At 37.4% G+C, this 22,787-nt stretch overlaps 3 protein-coding genes and 1 non-coding gene across 5 annotated transcripts; 2 read left to right on the top strand and 2 right to left on the bottom strand.

Moving 5' to 3' along the window:
• Window positions 1-6,101: 6,101 nt before the first annotated feature.
• Window positions 6,102-6,591, bottom strand: LOC113293530 (egg cell-secreted protein 1.4-like). The gene has a single exon (XM_026542144.1). The coding sequence runs from the start codon at window positions 6,562-6,564 to the stop codon at window positions 6,109-6,111; it is 456 nt and encodes a 151-aa protein (XP_026397929.1). The 5' UTR covers window positions 6,565-6,591; the 3' UTR covers window positions 6,102-6,108.
• A 652-nt stretch (window positions 6,592-7,243) lies between these two features.
• On the top strand, window positions 7,244-7,315 carry TRNAH-GUG. Its single transcript has one exon. It is a non-coding gene; the product is annotated as a tRNA-His (tRNA).
• Window positions 7,316-14,857: 7,542 nt separating this feature from the next.
• On the top strand, window positions 14,858-21,070 carry LOC113296641 (putative transcription elongation factor SPT5 homolog 1). 2 transcript variants are annotated; one of them, XM_026544943.1, is made up of 19 exons: window positions 14,858-15,336; window positions 15,650-15,900; window positions 15,991-16,137; window positions 16,216-16,374; window positions 16,452-16,535; window positions 17,087-17,154; window positions 17,259-17,613; window positions 17,709-17,864; window positions 17,972-18,069; window positions 18,180-18,381; window positions 18,482-18,613; window positions 18,773-18,869; window positions 19,043-19,201; window positions 19,296-19,344; window positions 19,459-19,556; window positions 19,657-19,735; window positions 19,939-20,290; window positions 20,391-20,510; window positions 20,608-21,070. In XM_026544943.1, exons 1-19 carry the CDS (start codon window positions 14,940-14,942, stop codon window positions 20,683-20,685), a joined length of 3,081 nt encoding a protein of 1,026 aa, XP_026400728.1. In that variant the 5' UTR covers window positions 14,858-14,939; the 3' UTR covers window positions 20,686-21,070. The 2 variants fall into 2 exon arrangements, with proteins under 2 accessions (XP_026400728.1, XP_026400727.1); XM_026544942.1 differs by having other exon boundaries at window positions 20,388-20,510.
• Window positions 21,071-21,128: 58 nt separating this feature from the next.
• On the bottom strand, window positions 21,129-22,625 carry LOC113296642 (probable xyloglucan endotransglucosylase/hydrolase protein 5). The gene is made up of 4 exons (XM_026544944.1): window positions 22,323-22,625; window positions 22,109-22,209; window positions 21,794-21,987; window positions 21,129-21,678 (listed from the first exon to the last, which is right to left on the bottom strand). Exons 1-4 carry the CDS (start codon window positions 22,540-22,542, stop codon window positions 21,279-21,281), a joined length of 915 nt encoding a protein of 304 aa, XP_026400729.1. The 5' UTR covers window positions 22,543-22,625; the 3' UTR covers window positions 21,129-21,278.
• Between the last annotated feature and the right edge of the window lie 162 nt (window positions 22,626-22,787).

The following is a 22,787-nucleotide window of genomic DNA, read 5'->3' as shown; positions in this document are numbered from 1 at the left end:
AAGAGAGAGATCCAGAATCAGCCTGCAGGGTGCGTAGTCAACGATTCATTACAGTTCCAACCTACACCGAAAAAGTACAAACTTTGAGGTGTGGGAGTAGGGGTGCACATATCTTACCCATACCCGCCAATCTTACCCTACTCGTCAGTTTTTTAACCGTATCCTACCCTATCCATTATTTGGCGGGTAGGGTGGCGGATAAAGATTTTCTTAACCGCCAGTAAACGGGTAGGGTGGCGGGTATAGTCCATATCCTACCCATCCTACCTAGGGGTGCACATACCCTACTCATACCCGTCAACCCTATTCTACCCGCCGTTTTTTTAACCGTATCCTACCCTATCCATTATTTGACGGGTAGGGTGGTGGGTAAAGATTTTCTTAACCGCCAATAAACGGGTAGGGTGGCGGGTATAGGTCATATCCTACCCACCCTACCCGTTGTGCAGCCCTAATTGGGAGTCAGACTACCTACGTACTTTTCATTTGGTTGGTGGTAAACACATGGCACCAATGAAGGCTAATAAGGGACGGTAACATCTGGTTAGTAATGATTCTGAACACCTCAGCCTCATGTACGCATGACGTAGGCCCAGGATGGCGGTAGATTTGAACAAAGTCCAGACTCCAGATAAGACTTTTTCATCTTTGTACACAAATGAGTGGTTAAGAAATTCAGATGTAGATACTAACCAAGTAAAGGGTGCGCGTGAATAATTATATTGAGTTGATCCTTTTGAGTTTTATGCATAAAAGAGAGCTTGGTCGAGTGGCTCTGGTCCGGAAGGGCATTGTAGGATCGAGCAAGAGAGAGGAGAGCACACGCGCAAACAAATAAACGATTACATTGATAATCAGTTCTGGTGTACATTAACTCATGGCTTAACAACCTATTTATAGTCTCACAAACTTGATGATCACTCAAAGTACTTACCTAATAAAATCAAATTCTAAATAAAGCACACTTCTAGAAACACAAAGAAACTCTAAACATAGTAAAACTCTAAAACAAACAACCAACACAACTTTCTCTTCTAGTTAACCCGAACTTCCAAATATCGCACAGTGTGTCAACAGCGTGTGTTGATCCAACTTGACTGCGTCAACTGCAGCAGTTGATCCATTCGGACTGGATCAACATATGATGTTGATCCACAAACCAAATCCATATCTTGGTTTAACTTCCAAGATCCTCCCTTAAACCAAGATATCATTCAACGATAATTCTGTAACCCTTTTCTTCCATTGATAAACGTTTGCACGTCCATGTCTTTTATCATTTTCCATTCCTCTTCTTCCATTGATAATCGTTATCACGTTCTTGTCTTTTCTCATACCAGAATTTCGTCATCATTATCAAACTCAATTCACAAACCAATCTTCTTCACATCAATCATCAAACCACTCACTTCACATTCTTCTTCATCACAGCGGAACACAAACCTTAACAAGCTAGAAACACCTCATTGTCCTCTATACAACTTGCTAACCAAACACAAAACCAAATTCCACCCTGGAATTTCTTCACTTCTCTAGCCAAATCCCCAATGGGATTGCTTCACTTCTCACGATCACAACCTTGTGACGTATCTTCTATTCACGCTTTCATCACCACATGGTGATTAACTTATCTTTTCTTCACATTCTTCCCTTGTTCCAGTCACGTTATTGTTGCGAAACCTTCACACTTCTTTGTTCTTCAAGATTCTCTCACAATCTTTTTCTTTTTTATGCTTCTGCCACAAGAAATAACTAATACAAAGTCTGCCACACTTTGTAAGACTTCCAAGTTTCTGCCACAAACTCTTCAATCTCCATGTTTGAGTTTAATACGATACCATCCTCCCTTAAGCTCAAACTTAACCATCCAATCATTCCTTGTCATTCTAAGCTTCTGAATTCGATCACCTTAATCAAACTGTATTAGTCCTGACTGCAATACCAACTTTGATCCATCAAACTGTACCAGCCCTCCTGACTGCAATACCAGCTTTGATCCTCTATCAAACTGTACCAATCATTTGACTACAATACCAACTTTGATCCTTTCGTCTTTTTCAAATGCATGACTTAACCCTTCGAATCAACCACTTACCCAAAAACTTCTTACCTCAACAAAAATCAAATCTGCTATCTGCAACGTCTATGACAGAACACATCACACGTTTTTATTGTCATATGCTGTCACAAACTGTGACCATTCTTTTGTCACGCTTCTGTTAATCTGTTACAACTCCACTGTAACAACTTCTTCTGCAACAACTCTTTTGTAACAATTCTTCTGTCACACTTATGTAACAATTAGTTTCTGTGATTGTTCTTTGTAACACATCACATACTGTAACAAACCTTCAATAACACTTTTTTTTACGGCAACATAATCTACTTCATCTCTCCGTCAATGGAAGCAGCAGTGAAACCATCTTCTGTTTCCTAAACTTGAACAACGACAAACATCACAGATCAAGATTTTCTCCATTAACAACTTCTCTTCCATCGAGTTTTTTTTTTCCGTCACCAGCTCCAACTCTTTCTCAGTCATCATCACGAACCTTCTCTGCAATATCAATGGAAAACAACGACGCCATATCTGCCATCACCTGTTCTTATCAAACCCTAATTCAGCCATGCACCCTTGAATTTCATCTTAACCAAACTATCTGAGCTGCAGGTTCTTCTTGTAGCAACATGCGAACCTTGGCCTCCTAAAACTCCAGCACACCCACGAAACCTAGAGCAGCAGTATCAGCATCCTCGACCTTCATCAAACCTCTCACCTTTTTTTTTTTGCTGAAGTTCTCCTCCATCTATCATCTTCATCGTGCTAGCAGCAACCAACGATCAACAACAACAACTATCTCACGACAATAGCTCAGCAGTTTTAACAAAACTGAAACACCACCGTAACTCTTCCCTGAACTTCGGAAATTAACCACTCGAACCTCAGCAACAGTCACCACCAGATCGCGACAATAACAATCAGATTCATCTTCATGCGATAACCCTAACCCTAGGCAATAAGTCAGGCAACGAACCATCAATCTTTTCCATCTTCTTTCAGATACATACACAGCCACCAGTGTCATCACTTGCTTGCAATAATATCTTCAAACCTGGTTTGATTCCTTCTCTGTTAGGATTCGAGACCAAAACGATAAAAAAAAGATAGAAATCCTTTGAATTGGGGATTAGCCAAGGATTTAAGCAAAGCTTATTAATTATATTGATTTGATTGATATCATAAACCCTAGAACAAACTATGAATTTATATAGAAAACCTAGATTGAATTCTAAGCAAATAACAAATAAGGAAACACATACTCATTCCTAAAATAACTAATATTCCTAATCGGTGTTGGTATCCCAACATTCTCCAACACCGTCATCAACTTCCAGTAATATCAGCAAGCCAATAACTTTCTCGTTCATTCACAGCTTCATAATGGCAGTACTAGCTCGACAATCACAGTAACAAACGAACCCTACAACTCGAACAGATTTCTTCACGGAAGCAATCATCTTATTTGTTTGCACCGAACCCTGCCCAAACTTCAAACTCAGCTCAAGATTAAGCCTTAATCTTTGTTCTTCTTCACATAAACTTTTATTATCAACACAACTTTGCGCAGCAACTTCTCTTTCTTTAACGAAGACAATTCTCTAACTCTTTTTCCTTCTCCTCTCCCTTCCTCTCACCTTGCTCTGATACCAAATGTAGGATCGAGCAAGAGAGAGGAGAGCACACGCGGAAGCATATAAACGATTACATTGATAATCAGTTTTGGTGTACATTAACTCATGGCTTAACAACCTACTTATAGTCTCACAAACTTGATGATCACTCAAAGTATTTACCTAATAAAATCAAACTCTAAATAAAGCACACTTCTAGAAACACAAAGAAACTCTGAACATAGTAAAACTCTAAAACAAGCAACCGACACAACTTTCTCTTCTATTTAACCCGAACTTCCAAATATCGCACAGTGTGTCAACAACGTGTGTTGATCCAACTTGACTGCGTCAACTGCAGCAGTTGATCCATTCGGACTGGATCAACATCATATGTTGATCCACGAACCAAATCCATATCTTGGTTTAACTTCCAACAGGCATGCTCGTGGTTACAATCCCACAGATCTTTCCCGGTAAAGCAACAAAACTTTTTCTTTCTTTCTTTTTTCCAATAAACTAATGCAACAAACTTCATTTTTATTTCCCGATAAAGTAATGCACACAAATCTGCCCATTTAAGAAACCATATTCCAGTCTCACGAAAACATAGGATTACTGGTAAAAGTTCAAAAGGAACTCAAATTATTATAATGCAACACTTGCAACATCCGGACCCTAAAACATTAAGCACTTGGTAAATCACAGAGTGAGGACTGAGGAAGAAAATAGAGATGCAGATGCTGCTTCAAAATTAGCTGAATATGTACAGAAATGGATCAAAGACGCCATTTTAATGTTTAATTAAACGGAAATTGGGTCAATTGTCCAAATATGTTTAAAACATGGTTCAAATGGACGAGTAAAAACTAGTATGGGTGAAATGGACACCAAAAAAATAGTAAGAATGAAACTGGATTCATCCTGACTTAAACTTAAAAAATACCGAGGATGAAACTGGATGCATTCTGATGTAAATTAAAAATAAGAAAAAATATTTTTAAATGGGTAGGATGAAATTGTTTACATCCGGACTATTTTTACATTCTCGTCCATTTAAGCAGTATCAAATTTTACATGTCTTTTTCATCCAAGAATTATTGATTTTGGTCTATTTAACCAATTTTGTGTTAATTAAACCAATATTATTCAAGTCATTGGTAATGCATGATGGAGATATAAACCCACGCATTATGCTTGTGAGTAATATACGCATGAATGTCTAATGAAAAAAAAACGATGTATTCTAAAACGCTTTTCCCATGCTTTGTTTTCAGTCAGTGTGTATATAAAGAGGCTTCTTCATTTGTTTTATTCATTCATTTCATAAATGTTATCAAACAAAACCTTCTTCATTTGTTTTATTCATTCATTTCATAAATGTTATCAAACAAAACAATAATCACGCAACGTGTGTATATATGTTAAACCTCAAATATTTTCGTACTTGACATGAGATGGTGGCGAAAACTAAAAACTAGAAACATGTTCGTGTGACGATTTGAAGTTGAATCTTACTTTGAAGATACGCATAATAGTGAAGAACTCGCTAACCAAGAGGTACTTCGAAAGTAGGAAGTATGGATTGCCTAGAAATTATTCTTGTTATTCCGGATTCTCCATACTTAATTTTGTCCATGTCTGACTGTTTTTGTCAACAGTATGACCATTGGTCAAACAAATTAAATGTTCACTGAAATAAAGGCGTAAGTTGTAACTATATATTGATTGATAGAAAATCTTCAAACCCAAATATTGACGTCCGGTTATTTTATTGTCGAATTATCATGCTCCCGAGTTGATCCAAGAAGGATCCATAAAAAAAATCACAAAATTGCCAAAATAAAAATCAGGTTTGCCTGAAAATTTGCGAGTTTAAGTAGAATATAACCTTGCATATACCACAAAGCATTAGCAAGCAAAAGCGTGGTGCTGTCAACTGTTTGTGTGACCGATCAACCCCGGGTACTCTATGGCATTGGCATCTAATATTTGATCACTCGTGCATCAAACACACTGCAGATTTCTCCATGGTATAATTGGTGACGTTTAACCTCCATGACAACTTTATCATACTGCACTTTCCTAATTTGCTCAATTTTCTCTCTTACAAGTTCTCCATGGTAGGCTAAAAATTAGTTCATTTTAAAGAAATTTTCCAGCGTACTAATTTCATATACTTCATAATAATCAGAAATCCCTTTCGATATGATTTGATCTAACGAAACTTTTCCTTTTAGCATCTTTTTTCCTATAAATTTATGCACATACTGCCATTTAAGAAACCATATTCCAATCACACCAAAACGGAACGGAGGTTACTAGTAAAAGTTCAAAAAGAACTCAAATTATTATAATGCAACATTAGCAACATCCAGATACTACAGTCTAAACATAACATAAAGTAAATAGTAAATAAGATAGTGGTTTGATTAATCAGGGTTTCAAATCGTTCTTCACGAGAGGAACCATAGAAGGAGGTGATGGTGGGGCTGGTACAACATCGGCAGTGGCATCGCAATATCCTCGAAGTATATTACCTTCCGCTTCAGTGAACCCCAGTGACCCAAGCATAGCAGGCCAACAGCTGTGCTGGATTATATGAATTGCTTGACAGCAATTCCGACCTAAATGCGTTTCACCATTGAGGAAGAATAGGATAACCTCACCAGTACATGCTTGAAGCTCCATTAATGAGTCCCAACATTCAGAATATGACCCATCTGATTGCAAACGAGCAGCTAAGGATATGGGCGTCGCGATCTGAACATTCGACAAAGGTCTTCCTAGTACACCAGTAGTACCAATCTTGTTGGAATCCATTGTGCTCAGAGTTATTGCAATCAACATTGTATATAGCAGCTTTGAAGAAGATGAATAAGCTGCAGCCATAGTCTGCGTGTTCTTGAGAGAGACAGAGAGAAGAGGGCGTAGAGAGATTGTAATGAAGGAATGAGTGGGTTTGGAACTATTTATAGATTATAGAGGTCTAGACTCTAAGCTGTGGAGAGTGCCGAGTGCGTTACATGCATGAACTTAATTTGGGAATGAATTTGTTAATGAACAACATGATAATGAGATCATGGATATAATTTGCATAGATGAGCGCGTTGTTTATCAGGGGTTACGGAAGTTGAAACGAATGGGTGTGAAATTATAAGTGAAGATCAACATCGTCATTAAAGCTGACACAGTGTTAAATGGTTTAAACAGTAATTCTAAATGTTCATCAAAAAAAAAAAAAAAAAATCATCTAACGGATGTACTTAAGTTCAACTATGAAGTAGAAGATGAAAAGAATCAGTCTTGCAAGCATGGGCCTTGACTCCTTGACTGTATTTTGTCTAGACTACTACTTTCTAACCCACATTATTTTGTAGCTTTAATGTATGAAAATGGAATTTTTGCAAGCATTGGCAGCAATGTTAATTGTAGCATACAACTAGTAAATACGAGCACATGCAGAAATATTCGTTTTGTCAAAGTCCAAGGGGAAAAAAAAGGAGGCACTGCAGGCGCAGGTGATGGACTGCGTAGTTGAGGATTACTTTCTGTTGTAAGCAACACAGATGTGGCTGTAGTTTAGTGGTAAGAATTCCACGTTGTGGCCGTGGAGACCTGGGCTCGAATCCCAGCAGCCACACATTTCTTTTTAATTTTTTCTTCACAAATTTTGGGACTTCATCACATGAAAGGCAATGCTCTGGTGCAGTCCAAGTAGCTTAGCTCTTTCCTGCGGTTTAATATGGAAAGAAAATTTGGCACGATTAACTCCAACTTTGATGAAGAGAAGATTCGAAAACCTTTTTTGCCAATTGATTTGCAGCCTGGTTACCGTCTCTTAGTGTGTAGATAAATTCTAAAAAATTATCACAGCCAGATAAAAGAAGCATAGCTTCTTTGAGAATCGATTCATTCTGCCATATATCCTACACAATTTTCGTACTTGACGTGAGATGGTGGCGAAAGCTAAAAATAGGTTGTTGTGAATAAATAAACAACAATACTGATTTGAAGATATACAGTACATAATAATAAAAAACTAGGAGATATTATTATAATATTTTCTTGTTTTACAATGAAAAGTGCCTCATGACACTTCTTCCTCCATACCACTCCCTTTAAACAGGTCTAAAACTCTTCGTACTTGAGTGTTGGCCATGTTCGACTGTGTTGTCTACGCCTATGAACAATCCAAATGTAAGTTAATTGAGTAATGGAATTTATGTTGAAACTATATGTTCAATGAATCAGAATTCCAACAAGAAATTTGGAAGAAAATCTTCAAACCCAAATGTTAGAGCCCAGTTGTTATGGCCTTTTCTTTAGCTTAACCTAGAAGGCTCTGCAAACAATTGCGAAACTTGAAGGTGCTGGTTTCCCGAAAAACTGCCGAGCTATAATTAGATTTTTCTTGAATACCTAGCATCGACCATAGAGTATTAGCTGCTTTGAAAAAAGAACAACAAAGAAACAAAGTATTAACTGGCAAAAGGCACGGTGCTATCAACCCTTGCACCCATTGGTATATGCACTCAAATTTCAAAAGATGTCTTTGTTGATCACTCGTGCGTCAAATACGCTGCAGATAATTGCTTTTAAATCGAACCAACATTTAACTACCTTCGATTACAGTATACACTCAACTGAGTGAATACTACTCCCTCCGTTCCATTTTAATAGACTGGTTTCTATAAATAAATGTTTCAAGAAAAATAGGTTGGTTTCCTAATTGGGAATGTCAATTGTTACTTTAATTTTTTGGGATCACTTTTTTCTTAATTTCTTTTGATGACAAGTGTCATGTGGACCATTTCATTTTACTTCTTTTGATGACAAGTGTCATTGGGACCATTTCACTTCATTTCTTTTATTGACAAGTGCCATGAGGACCACTTTCAATGATTAGCTCTTTTAATTTCCTTAAATTTCTCTAAAAACAAAACCAGTCTATTAAAAAGGAACAGAGGGAGTAGTAATCACTGTGATGAATAATGAGGAAATAATGAAATTGTCGTGCATCACAACTTTCAAACCCCGAAAAGGTGAAGCTCATCACGGCCTAAATATCACAAAATCCAAAACCCAACTTTTTATAAAATAAAACATCCGAGCAGATCCTATGTTGATTTACAAGTCATTCGGAAATAAAAATTGAAGGAAAAGGTACAAAAGGACACTCGAATTGATCAATGATTTGTTGAAATAAATGATATCAAGTTGAATGCATAAACTTGTGTTATTGTATAGTAGTAGACAACTACGACGACGATTTTTACGTTTTTGTGTGGGAAGAACACGAAATGAACCTGGTATTGCAGTACTCTATATTTTAACATTCATGTGGGGCATGTACGTGTATGCTATCATATTGATGAGAGCAGTTCTTATGACAATCGCCAAACTCGAACTTTTGTTGAGCCACGTAGATAAACAAACATGTTTCTCCACTATGGTAAATCAGAGTAAAATAAACAGATTTAGTTTTCTAGGGTCATCTATCATTATTTTTGAATATAAAATATTTTTTAGAATAAAGTTAAAATATAAAATAATACATTTGGTGAGAGAAAAAAATAATAAAGTGAGATAAAATAGGATAAAGGGAGTAAAAAAGTAGTAAAATATTTTTTGGGAATCAGGAATTGCAGTTGGAGGAAGAGTCGCGGGCGTTTGAGGAAGAGACGCCAACGTTTTTCTTCAACCGCGCGTTGCTGCCACGATTGCCCGTCCTTCCCTCAAGCGCGCGCTGGGTTGTCCATCTCGATGTTCAAATCAACAGATTTGTTGATTTGAACATCCATTTTTCATATTTGATCATTTCATAGTGGGAGCAAAATGAACAAACTCCAAATTTGTTCATTCCATAGGAACTGCTCTGAGTATTACACACGAAAATATAATGCAACAAAAAAAATGCATTCACCATTCCTAAGCCTTGTTTGTGCCTAGCTAGCGAATAGTTACTTTTTGTATACATAAACGACGGGTTATGAGGTATCAGATTCCGTGGGCTTTCTATTTTCTTAGCTAGTAAAACTCTAGCCAGTAGCTACACATAACGTACATACGTTGAATTTAAAAAATTTCATACTTACTGTGAGATGGTGGCGAAAACTAAAATTAGTTTTCAAGTGATTATATTTACTCAGAAAATGATTCCGAGAGGTACCCAATTGATTGTGTATTCTTTAGTTACTTCCCGAAAAGACTTCGGCATGGGTATTCCTTGATCAACTTCGGTAACAAGAGGATATCACTGGTGTATTTAGAGCGAGAGAAATTGCAAAAATAAATCAATAAAAAAGTATAATTTTTTTTAATAAGAAAGATACTAGTAATTTTGTTAAGCTAAAAAGGCTTACAGACATGTGTCTTTTTGTAGACGTAATTCTAGCCAAGAAGGGATTGCCTCAATCCATTCTCATCAATATTTGAGTTTCTTGCATATTTTGTTATTGAGTCTGCCACATGATTAATGTCTCTATGGACATGGGTTCTTAAAAAAGTATCAAAATATTGTAAAAACAACACCAATTTAAGGGGTTTTTGGCGGGGTGAATAGAATAGCGCTTGTAGATGAAATGGTCAGATGTGGCCTTGCCACAAAAATTAGGTGGTTTAAACATTAGGAGAACTGAATTTTGAAACCAAGCACTCCTTGTAAAACCTCATCGGAGAATGATTGACCAACATGATGCTCCTCGGGCTAGAATTCTTAGAGGCTAAGTATTTTGATGACAAAGATCCTTTGATTAATGTTATGCCAGTATGGATCTTGAATTTTGATGGAATCTGTATAGGTATTAGATATTATTAGGAAAAACTATGTTATGGAAAATAATAGTACTGGTGAGTCCATTCAGGAAGACTCATTTGGACGCGAATGAACAGTTAGAGTGGGACATGTTAATGAGGGACCTGAGGTCAATTCTTGAGTTGATAGAAGACGAAGATGAAGTCGATCTTCTGCAAAACTTTAGCACCAAAATATGCTTTCAACTGTTGTCAGAAGAAGCACAAAATTGCAATTTTGCTAGTTACCTTTAGAGAAAAGAGATACCAAACAGGGTAAGTTTTATTCTGTTGGCATTCCTCCTAGGGTCATGTTGTGACACAAGAATTAATGTTGCCACTGAAGAATGTCATCTCTGCAATTTAGAAAATGAGATTGCAGACCACTTAACCTTGCATTGTACTTACTCCTTCTCACTGTGAGACTACTTTATTAAGGCATTGTATATATTATGGCCTCTGCCAGGGACGGTGCTTAAACTCTTTGATGCTTAGGAAGGTAACGTTCTAACTAGAAGATGCAAGAGGGTTTGGAGTATCATCCATTATGCCATCATTTGGAATTATAGAAGGAAAAAATAATGGGTATTTGGTTCTAGAGCTAAAAGCATGGAGGAGGTCACAATATTGGTTAAACAAAGTGTTGTTTTTTGGAGTTGTGAACTGGATACCTGTAAGTATATTCCCTCTAGTAAGATATTTCATAATTGGGAGATGTTCGTTTGTACCTTGACCTTTGCACTTTTTCCTCTTCAATATAAGCTTTCTTTTTTCAAAAGAAAAATATTTTTTGTTCTCTTGCACTCTAGGTTTTTTCTTTTTTTCTATTTATTGGAGGTTTAAGTCATATGGAAATTTTTTATTATCAATAAAAAAAAAAGATTTATTATTAGCGTGTTTTTTTCTTTTTTTTAGTTTGTCTTTTATCTTTCTATTTTATCTCTGTACTTGTCATTTACTATATATAAATAAGGGTAGATCCGTTGACATGGTTATATTGACATAATCAGTTGACATGGTTATAGTTTTTTACTGATCCCAACCGGTAATGAATTTGAAGCTAATTTTTTGGCGACATGTTCTTCTTATAAATCTCTACATTCCAGCCAAAAATGAGAGCATTCCGAGATGTATAAAACCACCATGTACGATTTTGAATATTAACCGTTGGAGATTAACGGTTGAAATTAAAATTTGTGGATGATGAAGTTTCGTATTTCGGAATATGCTCATTTTTGGTAGGAATGTAGAGTTTTACACGAGGAACATGTCACCAAAAAATTATTTTCAAATTCATTGCCGGTTGGGATGAGTAGAAAAAAATGACGCCAAAATGTGAAGATTATGTCAATATAACCATGCCAACCGATCACACCCCTATAAATAAAACTTTCTTTTCCAATCAAAAAATTAAAATAAATTTTTCTTTTGAACTTCTGCGTCCGGCAAATACTAAGAATTTATCACGAAATATTTACCTACTTCATTCCCTACACAAGTGAAGGCAATTGGGAAATGTCGTATTTCCTTGGCATTTTTCCCGACAAGCGTTGTTGTCTTTTCCCGGGTATGCGGAAAAGAAGGGTGGAACCCCTTTCACACAGTGCTTGCTCTTAGAGGCTGTTTTCAGTAGTTTCTGACAACAACAAAGTAAAAAAAATGGTATTTACAATCCACACAGTAGGTTCAAGCAGTCAAAAGCTGTTTTAAAAAGATTTGCACAAAAAAATCATGCAGCATAAGCATAACTCCATGCTTAAAGTGAACTGGATCTAAGTTGTTGCCAATAACTATTGTATGTTCATCAAATCCCATGAATCAAAACATCCAAAAGCCAAACAAAAACCGTTTCTGCCTAGGTGGCAAGCATAAGTCAAAAAAGTCAGCTCCCACGTTAAAAAAAAACATCCAAACAGCCCCCATTATAGCTCGAAAAACCTCAATTAGGCCTCTTGGTATATCCGAACTCCGTCGGATCCCATAAGCGAAAACTACAGTGAGACCCATTCTCACACATTTTTCTACTGAAAAACCCACCAACAGAAAACTGAAGGCGCGCACCCATTTTTTGGGGAAAAATTATTCTCAAACCCATAATTATGAAATTTTGTTTTCTCTCTTCGTTCTTCTTATCTTCTTCTTCTTCTGTTCTTACTCCGCCGAATTCAGTTCATAGAATTGAGTTAAATCTTGTGAGCTGTTCTTAGGAAGCTTGTTAAATTGATTAGTTGGAGACGAAGGTGATGGTGTTGTGTTTGTTTGAGTTCCAGGAGAAGAAGAAGATGATGTTGATGTTTGTGATGAATCTCTCAAGGTTTGATTTCATGAACTTATTATCTCAAGGTTTTTATATCTCATACTTTTCTTGTGATTTGACGAGTTTTTTTTTGTTTTTAGCTTTCTAGATCTGGGAACTTCGGTTCCAGATATCACACAAAATTCAACGGAAACAGTCGATCTGGTGTTGTGTTTGATTGAAGAAGATGTTAGAAGGCATGAGAACGAATGGGTACTTCATTGACGGAATTTAACAGCAACAACAATGGATTTGTGGTGATGATTGGACGCATCATGTCGGCTGAATTGATTTGTTGTGCTATGAATTTGAGGATTAGTGGCCGGAATTTTGAAGGATCGGGAAATTGGTGTTGTAGATATAAATGAAGATAGTAGCAGGTAATGATTGCATAGTATTTGAGATGGGTTCTGTAATATAATGGCGTTATGGGAAATTTCAATTGAGTCAGTGGTGTTGGTTGGGATTCCGGCCAATTGCTTCAATTGTTCTTGACAAGAGCGATTGAAATGGGGGTTTTTGGTTTGTATTGAACTGGAGTTTCCAGATCCAGTTCAAGGCTGCCGACGATGGTGGGAATAGTTTGTGTTGGCTGCAATCGATGGCAGCGACTTTTCATTTTTGCAACTTGTTTACTGAAGCACGTAGAAAGATTTGTGCTAGCAAAGGGATCAGAAAGAGCTAGATCTTATGTAATTCCAATAATATTGCACAAATTCAAGTTCCGTCACCAATAGTTTTGCTGTACCAGGTTTGCCTTGGACTTCTGTGAATCTTTGGGAATGGTTAGCACAGGGTTGAGTTTGAGAACAACACGAAATTATTGGTGTGAGTAACATATACAGTTTTGGGTTATATTGTGACCGGAAAATATTAAATTTTCTATAATTATGGTTGTTGTCATGATTGAGCTACGAACAAATGGATGAATGGATCATTAAAGTGAGTTAGGAATGGTGGTGTTGATGTTATGCAACAACTATTCAGTCGAGAAACTGTCTGCATAACATGTTATGCATTCGTGAAAATGGATGCATAACCTGTTATGCATCTACAAAATTTGTTGCATAACTTGTTATGCAGTCCAGAAAACCTGCATAACCTGTTATGCAGGTTTAATTGCAGATGATGGTGTAAATACATGAAAGAAGATGATGGTGTAAATACATGATTTTGACCAAGAGCCCCCGAATAACTGAAAGATAATGGTTTGCGTGGGAGTTAATGAAACATGAAAGAAGATGATGATGTGGTTATGACTGCATAACATGTCATTCAGTCGAGAAACTGTCTGCATAACATGTTATGCATTCGTGAAAATGGATGCATAACCTGTTATGCATCTACAAAATTTGTTGCATAACTTGTTATGCAGTCCAGAAAACCTGCATAACCTGTTATGCGTCCGAAAATATGGCTACATAATGCATTATGCATCGAGAAAATAGATGCATAACCTGATATGCATCCGTAAATATGGATGCATACTGCATTATGCATCAATTTTTTATATGTACGGCTAAAATCAACCAAAACAATGGTTACATAACTTGTTATAGATGCATAATTTGTTATGCAGTCGAGAAAATGATTGCATAATTCGTTATGCGTCTGCATAATGCGTTATGCATCCTTTTTGGTGGCTGCATAATGGTTATGTATCAAGTTTTCGAAAATTTTGCCTAAAACGGTGATCACCTCCGATTTTTTCATGAAAAACAAAAATTTGATATTGTTGTTTGTACTCGTTGCGTAGCTCTCTTTAAAAGATTTCCATCCATATAAAATTTGTAAATTTCTAAGGTGCGGATTTTTAGATATGTTATGTCCAAGTTGAGTTGCCAATTATACCCCTAATACATCACTCAGTCATGGAGATGCATAATCCGTCATGCAGAAGTTTTTAATAATTTCATATAATTATGGGTGTCGGAAATAATTATGGGTGCCACAGTACCCAAAATTAATTGTGTACCTGAAAATGAGAATATTTTTTTTTTTTTTTGGATTTCCCCTTAATTTCCCCATCCCATAATGTTTTTCAAAATCAATTTTGAAATTCTAAACATAGTAAGAAACTAGTATAAATACATGATCCTTGGACACTCAAAACCTAAGTACTAAAAACATCTCTTTGACACAGAAACAGAGTAAAGTTGCAGAGCCAAGTGCGAAAATGTCGAAAGGCAAAACCCTAGCTTATCAAAATCGCGATGAAGATGAAGACGATGAAGAAGAGGAGTACGATGAAGAAGTAGAAGAACTGGAGGAGGAGGATGAGGAAGAAGATGAGGAGTTTGATGTAGAGGCTTATGAATCAAGAGGTTATAGTAAAAGTGGTAAAGGGGGCGGCGGCGGAAAAAGTAATGGCGGTGGGAAAAGTCGTGGTGGTGGTGGTTCGAGTAAAAAACGAAGGCGGTATGATGATGATGATGATGATGATGATGACGATGATGAGGAGGATGGGAAAAATTCGAGACACAAAAAGAGAGTTAGGGACGCTTTCTTTGATGATCAAGCAGAGGTTGATGATGAGGATGAATATGAATCAACAGATGGAGAAGAAGATGAAGGTAAGATAGGAAAAAAAAAAACTTTTGCTAGGTTTAGGTTTTGCATAATGTTCAATTTCAATTCATTGTCTTTTAAATTGGGGATTGTGGTGATGCCTCTCAATCAATTTTAGCAGTTTTAGGGTTTCTGGTCACTTTGAGGGATAGATTTTAGTAGAATTTTGAACTGGAATTAGTGGAACTTTGTTTTGAGCGTAAATTCGTATGCAAGTTCTAAGAAATTGTAGACTCTCTCCTAAGAATTGCTATATCTTTAACTAGTACTCAGGGTATTGTTTATATGGATGATGGGTTGTGAACAATTTGGTTGCAGGTGAACCATTTATAGATCATAGTGATGAAATACCTCAAGAAAGAGGTGTTGGCAGAAGGATGGAACACCCTCATTGGTTAGACAGAGGGGATGAGGAAATTGATGTCGCGGAATGTGAGAGAATAGTTCAAGAGTGGTACCAACGCTACGAAGATAATTCCGGAGATTATGCTGAAGATACCAATGATGTCGAACAACAAGCACTTCTGCCATCAGTTAAGGATCCCAAGTTGTGGATAGTGAAATGTGCGGTAAGAACTGTATATTTTTTTCTATGTTTGTGTTGCTTCATCTTCTGCCTGATAGTATTTGCCTAACGATGTTGTGTTTTCCCCAACTAGATTGGTCGTGAGCGAGAGGCAGCGTTTTGCCTCATGCAAAAGTGTATTGATCAAGGTCATGGGATGAATATAAAATCTGCTATTGCTCTCGATTATCTCAAGAATTATGTATACATTGAGGCTGATAAGGAGGCCCATGTTAAAGAGGTATACAATATTGCACACTCTTGCAGGTTGTGTTCTTCTGTGAAATTTGGATTGCTACTGATTGTGTTTCTTTGACAGGCTTGCAAAGGTCTCAAAATGTTGAATTCTACAAAAGTAATGCTTGTTCCGATTAAAGAAATGAGTGACGTGCTTACAGTAAAAGGCAAAACCATGGATATCGTAAAAGATATGTGGGTACGAGTGAAAATTGGGATATATAAAGGGGATCTTGCAAAGGTACTCCTCCTAGGCCACTTTTCATGGTTTACTTTGTCTTGATCTTCTATCTAACCTCCTGACTTGTTTTTCATCAGGTCGTTAATGTGTTAGATATGCGTCAAAGGGTTATGGTCAAGCTAGTTCCAAGGGTTGATTTACAAGCCATTGCTGATAAATTGGTATGTTAACATTTATCTTTTAATTGATTGCCAAAAATAAGCCACAGGAAGGCTCTTGATAATATGTCTGTGCATCTCATAGGCAGTAACCCATGTTCGTGTTTGTGGATATGTTTGTCCTTGTGGGAAAACATATTGTCAATTTTTAGGCACGCAGACCTTTTAGGATCTTCAGTGCTACAAGCATTTTTTTTTCTTTACGAGAACTAATATAACCAGACCACCAGTGGACTTATCATATGTGGGACTGAAATTAGATATATTCATCAACCTACTTTTAACTTGTTGATTTATAGAATTCTCTGCTTTGAGCTAGGAGATTGTAGATGTGATGCCTCGCGAGCATTTTCAATCATTTCTTTACCTATTCTTCCAGCCTTACCTCGACCCTCTGTTCCCAATATGTTTTTTGACGAATTACTTCCTTACTTGGGGTCCTGTTTGTCAGTTTATTGTCCTTGCTACATATTTTTGTCTCCATTGCTATTCTATTTGACAACTTGGAGAATGTCTGTTTGGTTATCGTTATTCAATTTTTACTTACAATTCAGGAAGGTAGAAGAGTCACGAAGAAAGCAATTGTCCCCACTCCACGTCTCATAAACATAGATGAAGCGAGGTAATATCTATATTTCATCAGTTGAGAGGGTGTCTCAATTTCACGTGCTTTGGACTTGTTTATTATTTTATCACGTAGAGCTTACTTGTTTGTTCTGACTGTAGGAAGCTTAATATACCAGTAGACACCAGAAGGGGACGAAGCACTAGAATGCACTTCGATGTGTTTGATGGGAAGATGTTTAGCGAAGGTTTCCTATATAAAACACTATCCATGAAATCAATAAGTTATCAGAATATTCAACCATCTTTTGATGAGCTTCAGAAGTTTTCTGAGCCTGGACAAGGAGTTGGGGGGATTATGTCCATGTCCACTTCAGTTGCAAATGGGAGAAAATGCCCCTTCATGAAGGGTGATGCTGTTATTGTTGTCAATGGAGATCTGATGAATCTGATGGGATGGGTTGAAAAAGTTGATGAAGATAATGTCCATATCAGACCAAAACGGAAGGACTTGCATGTAAACACTTATCCCTGTTTATTCTATTTGTTTATCTGCATGAAAAAAGTTAGTGAGAAACGTCTAGCTTTTTTAAATATATCCATGTTCTGCAGACAACAGTTACTGTGAATGGAAAATATGTTAGCAAATATTTCAAGCCTGGGGATCATGTGAAGGTTGTCTCTGGTGCTCATGAAGGTGCAACCGGTATGGTTATTACGGTTAACAGTAATGTACTCGTCATCATATCTGATGCTACTAAGGAAAATGTAAGTGATATCTCCCTGAACTTTTCAACAGACAAATAATTGACGTTGAGGACTAGAAACAGTCTGAACACTTATAGATTGATAATAAACGCGTTGTTTGTATTTAGATCCGTGTCTTTGCTGACCACGTCGTGGACAGCTCTGAAGTAACTTCTGGAGTTGCCAGAATTGGGGATTATGAGCTTCACGACCTTGTCATGCTTGAGTAAGCAAATGTTAACTCTTGATACTGCAGTTTTTATCAACATTGCCGTAGTACAGCTCTTACTGTTCTGCGTCATTATATTCTTATACGTGTATCATGATTTGGTGCAGTAACATGAGTTTTGGGGTAATTATACCGTTAGAGAGTGAAGCCCTCCACATACTGAAGGGAGATCCAGATAGACCTGAGGTTGTACTAGTGAAGTTGAGGGAGATCAAATACAAGATTGAGAGGAAGAATACTGCTCAAGATCGATGGAAAAATACCGTGTCTGTTAAAGATGTTGTGAAGATTCTCATGGGTCCTTGCAAAGTAAGTTCTTTAAGTATAATTCTTCTAAAAATTTCTTATGTGAGCTTGAAGGATTCCCTTGCTTCATTGCTGTACTAACTATCTTTATTGTTATTATTAGGGGAAACAAGGTCCTGTTGAACATATACTGAAAGGAATATTGTTCATAAAAGACCGTCATCACATGGAGCATGCTGGTTATATTTGTGCAAAAGCACAGTCTTGTATAGTAATGGGCGGCTCTCACTCCAAGGTAAGATCTTCATTAGCTTCGTACAGGTATATGTCTTGATACATTTAGCATATGGTATATAAATACAAGGTTATTTAATTTTCCACTCCCTCTTGCTGTAATGAAATTTCTGCAAGTTTTCTGTTAATTGCGATCTTACTTGCATAACTGCGTTTACAGGTTGTTTCCCCTCCCCTTAGATATGGAGCTTCTAGAGACTTGGCTCATATTCCCCCTTCACCAAGAAGATGTCCTAGAGGAGGACCTCCATTTAACTGTATGTTTCTGATATTTTAGTGGTTGTGTTATTATGTACTGAAATTTGATATTTGGCCTTTGATTCTCTTTCATACCTTCTAGGGCTATTTATTTGTCATGTTTGTTAGAAATCTGTTACTTGTTTTCTGATAAAAAGAAATTCCTCAACTGTCTTCGTAAACTATGATGCAGCTGGAGGAAGACATACAGGTGGACGAGGGCATGATTCATTTGTTGGCAGTACCATTAAAATTCGTGTTGGTAACTACAAGGGATGCCGTGGTCGTGTTGTAAGTGTTAATGGCCAATTAGTTCGAGTTGAACTGGAATCTCAGATGAAAACTTTTACAGGCAAGTATTCCCCGACAGGAGATTTTAAGTCATTTTTTACGGTGGTTATGTTTTCTTCAGTTTGTTTAAATATCATCTCCTGGTACACATGCAGTTAACCGTAACGAGGTCTCTGATAACATGGCTGTTTCTACGTCATTCTGGTAATGATTGATTATTATATCTTGTTTGCTTTCTTTGTTTCGTTTACATTTTTTGTTTGTTTATTATAAAACTTAGTAACTGGCTTTGTCAAAATCTGTTCATTTGTGGTTCAGTGAAACACCTCAGCGTGGTATTGGAAGTGAAACACCCATGCATCGAGCACAAACTCCACTGCGCCCATGTATGACTCCATCAAGAGATCAAGGAGGAGGTATGCTCACTTTCCTACTTTGATTGTTTGTACTGTTTTGGAATTTAGAAATTATTTCCAATACATGAAGAATTTACTTTTTTGGTGAATATCTCTACAGAAACACAGATACAAATCGGTATCCGGACCCCCATGCGTGATCAAGCTTGGGATCCTTATGCTGCTCCCACTCCAGCAAGGTACAATGATTATAAGATTTTTTTTCGAGTTTAAAGTGGTTGAAGTCAATCATACCAGTGCATTATTTGTCTTTGGGGTTTTAAAATGAATCATTCGCAATTGTCAATAAAAAATATACTGAAGTGTTAGTCATTTTAAGAATTTGATCCCATTTTCTTTAACATAACCCATGACTTGACTATTGATCCTTTGATCGTATCAGGGATAGCTGGGAAGACGGAAATCCTGGTTCATGGGAAACTCCTCTTGCACGTTCAAATGAAGCCTCAGTATCAGCATCACCGAACACAGATTCGGGTTGGGGCAGCTGTGGTGAAAAAAATCCTGGCTCATGGGGAACTCCTCTTGCACGTTCAAATGAAGCCTCAGTATCAGCATCACCGAACACAGATTCGAGTTGGGGCAGTTGGGGTGAAAAAAATCCTGGCTCATGGGGAACTCCTCTTGCACGTTCAAATGAAGCCTCAGTATCAGCATCACCAAACACAGATTCGGGTTGGGGCACCTGGGGTGAAAAAAATCCTGGCTCATGGGGAACCACTCCACAAGCCCAGGTCAGAAATCTCCCCTTGTCCTAACCTTGTATGCATGCTTCGTAGTGATTTTTTCATTTGATATATAACCCAATTGTCTTGCGGGTTCATTTCTCAGCAGGGAACTCCTCTTTCACGTTCAAATAAAGCCCCAGTGTCAGCATCTCCGACCACAGGGTCAGGTTGGGGAAGCTGGGGCAATCAAAATCCTGGCTCAAAAGGAACCAGTCCAAAATGTCAGGTAAGAAATCCCTCCCTCCCTCTCCGTATCTGCTTCATATTGATTTTCTTTTTCTTTTATATTTAACCAAATTGTTCTCCATATGGTTACCTCTCAGCGGGTAAGTCCTCTTGCACGTCCAAATGAATCACCGCCACCAGCAATAACCACAGGTTCAGGTTGGGGCAGTTGGTAGATAGAGTGAAACTGTTTAAACCCCAGTGGAAATAAAGCAGGGATGTCATGTGTTAGTAGCAGACCAGCAGTTCAGTAAATTACTCTTAGTTTTTATTTAATCTTAAGGGCAACAACTCATTTTAATGTGACCGAATGAGGTCATATGTGAAGATGCAGCAGGCTAAATCAGTTTTTGTATAGTCACTACATTTCTTTTGGACCAAATATTTAGCAAAGCTACAGGTCATGTTCTCGACACCACGCCCTTTGACAATGTAAGTTGAGTTTTTGTGGACTGAATGTCACATTTTTGTACAGAGTTCTACTCTTTTACAGCACCTGAAGTTCTGAAATTAAATTTAACAAGGCAGGTCTGAGCCATTTTATGGGCTAGTGACTTTTACTAGAAAAATGTGACATGCTAAGTTTGAAAAATGATACTATCAATTACAAGTATACAGCTAGAATCAATACAGACAAATTCTATTAGGGAGAAAATGAATGTGGACAGAAAAATAATACATACACAAATACAACAAATAGAATCAATGAAATGAAAAATGGAATGGGAAATCAAGAGTACATATTTTGCGAATAAAGAAGGGTGTTTAATTAAGCATCCCTGTCTGCTTTGCACTCGATAGGCATCTTGGGGAACCTGACTCTATCAGTACAGTAGTTGTAGATTGTGAATTTCCTACGAACCCACATGAGCCTCCTATATTGAGCAGCATCAAGGTCTCGATACTTCTGCTGATCCCACCACATCTTCCCTTTTGTTGCACAGAATTTGGCATTCACTGATGTTGCACAACCGTCAATGTGGAATCCCTTGTAGGAAGCTATAAAAGGTGCTTTGGACCAATCAGTCTTTTCGAGTCCACCCCTGGTTGCCCAATCTTCGCCGTTCCATAAACTCGAGTACAACTTCATGGGTTGGTTAAAAGGATATTTCACTCCTAGTTTTTGATTGTTCTTGAAAATTCTGATTGGGATATCATCCACGAAGAATCTGCATTGTGCACATAAATTTACATTTGGATAAATCGAATGTTAGTAAAAATTAAACTGATCACATAACTTGACACGGATGGGGTGTATTAATTGGAGAATCATCCAACACCTACGTGATGTGATAATCGTTCCAGAGGACAGAATAGGTGTGGTAGGCGGCGGTTGGGTCGAACCAGAGGTTGATCCGCTGCTCCCTGTTACCGCTACCACCTGTGAAGACATTCGTCTGCAAAATGTAGGGTTGCCCTGTCCTGTTCCCTAAGAACTCAAAGTCTACCTCGTCATGTTCATTATTGTTTGAAGATAGCTGCATTCATTCATTAATTAAGTTTGTTGTCAGTATATACTAATATCTTAGCAGAAGCATTAAAATGACAGGCTATCGTATATGTGGAGGCACAAGAAACTTATGCAAACGAATGACTTACAAAAAATGCAGTTACAGTACCAGCCGAGTCCCCTGCTACCAGCTTTATGTGCATGTGGAAGTATCCAAACAAATAAGATTCTTTTGAATGAAACCCAGCACCTGCATTTGATTTACACGAATGCATTTCTGTCACAAGACGCCGGATGGCAAAAAAGAAGAAGTAGTACTGGATGGGTAACAGATATATAAGCTAGTAGTGTATATATACATACCCGTCCAGTTATCAAGGTGAAGCTGAATATCTTTCCCACCATTGAAATACTTGATGTGATCAGGGGACCATGTAGGCATATAGTTCTTTGAGAATGGCACATTCATTGCCTTCGGTGGTGTAGCACCCATTGACATCCCAATTACAGAGAAACAACAGACCAGAAGTAGACACATTTGTAGACGTCTAGTACACTTCATATTATACGACAAGTCGGCCATTTCCAGCCTCGGGGGGTAAATAAACTCTTTTGAGAACCAGTTATCTGAACAGAGAATAAGAAATTTGGTATGGTATAAGAATGAGAAAGAGACAGAGAGTTATGATTGTGGATGAAAAGTGTCGTGGAATGCAAATGATTTTATAGGCATATTATGAATTTCTCTAAGTGGACTTCATTCAATTATTATCTTATAATTCTCTACAAATTATTGCTAGTAATTTACTAATATCTTTATCAATCATC

This window comes from Papaver somniferum, chromosome 7 (genome assembly GCF_003573695.1).
Source record: "Papaver somniferum cultivar HN1 chromosome 7, ASM357369v1, whole genome shotgun sequence".
NCBI lineage: Eukaryota > Viridiplantae > Streptophyta > Magnoliopsida > Ranunculales > Papaveraceae > Papaver > Papaver somniferum.
Note: the sequence above shows the minus strand (reverse complement) of the source record. Positions and strands in the feature narration are given on the sequence as shown.

Excerpts from the sequence above, each read along its gene's own strand:
- LOC113293530 (XM_026542144.1), bottom strand. The coding sequence starts at position 6,564 with ATGGCTGCAGCTTATTCATCTTCTTCAAAGCTGCTATATACAATGTTG.
- LOC113296641 (XM_026544942.1), top strand. The coding sequence starts at position 14,940 with ATGTCGAAAGGCAAAACCCTAGCTTATCAAAATCGCGATGAAGATGAA. Across the intron at positions 16,536-17,086 it reads AAGCCATTGCTGATAAATTG|GAAGGTAGAAGAGTCACGAA; the intron begins GTATGTTAACAT and ends CTTACAATTCAG. Across the intron at positions 18,070-18,179 it reads CACGACCTTGTCATGCTTGA|TAACATGAGTTTTGGGGTAA; the intron begins GTAAGCAAATGT and ends GATTTGGTGCAG.
- LOC113296642 (XM_026544944.1), bottom strand. The coding sequence starts at position 22,542 with ATGGCCGACTTGTCGTATAATATGAAGTGTACTAGACGTCTACAAATG. Across the intron at positions 22,210-22,322 it reads TCACCTTGATAACTGGACGG|GTGCTGGGTTTCATTCAAAA; the intron begins GTATGTATATAT and ends AATCAAATGCAG. Across the intron at positions 21,988-22,108 it reads GTACTGTAACTGCATTTTTT|CTATCTTCAAACAATAATGA; the intron begins GTAAGTCATTCG and ends GAATGAATGCAG.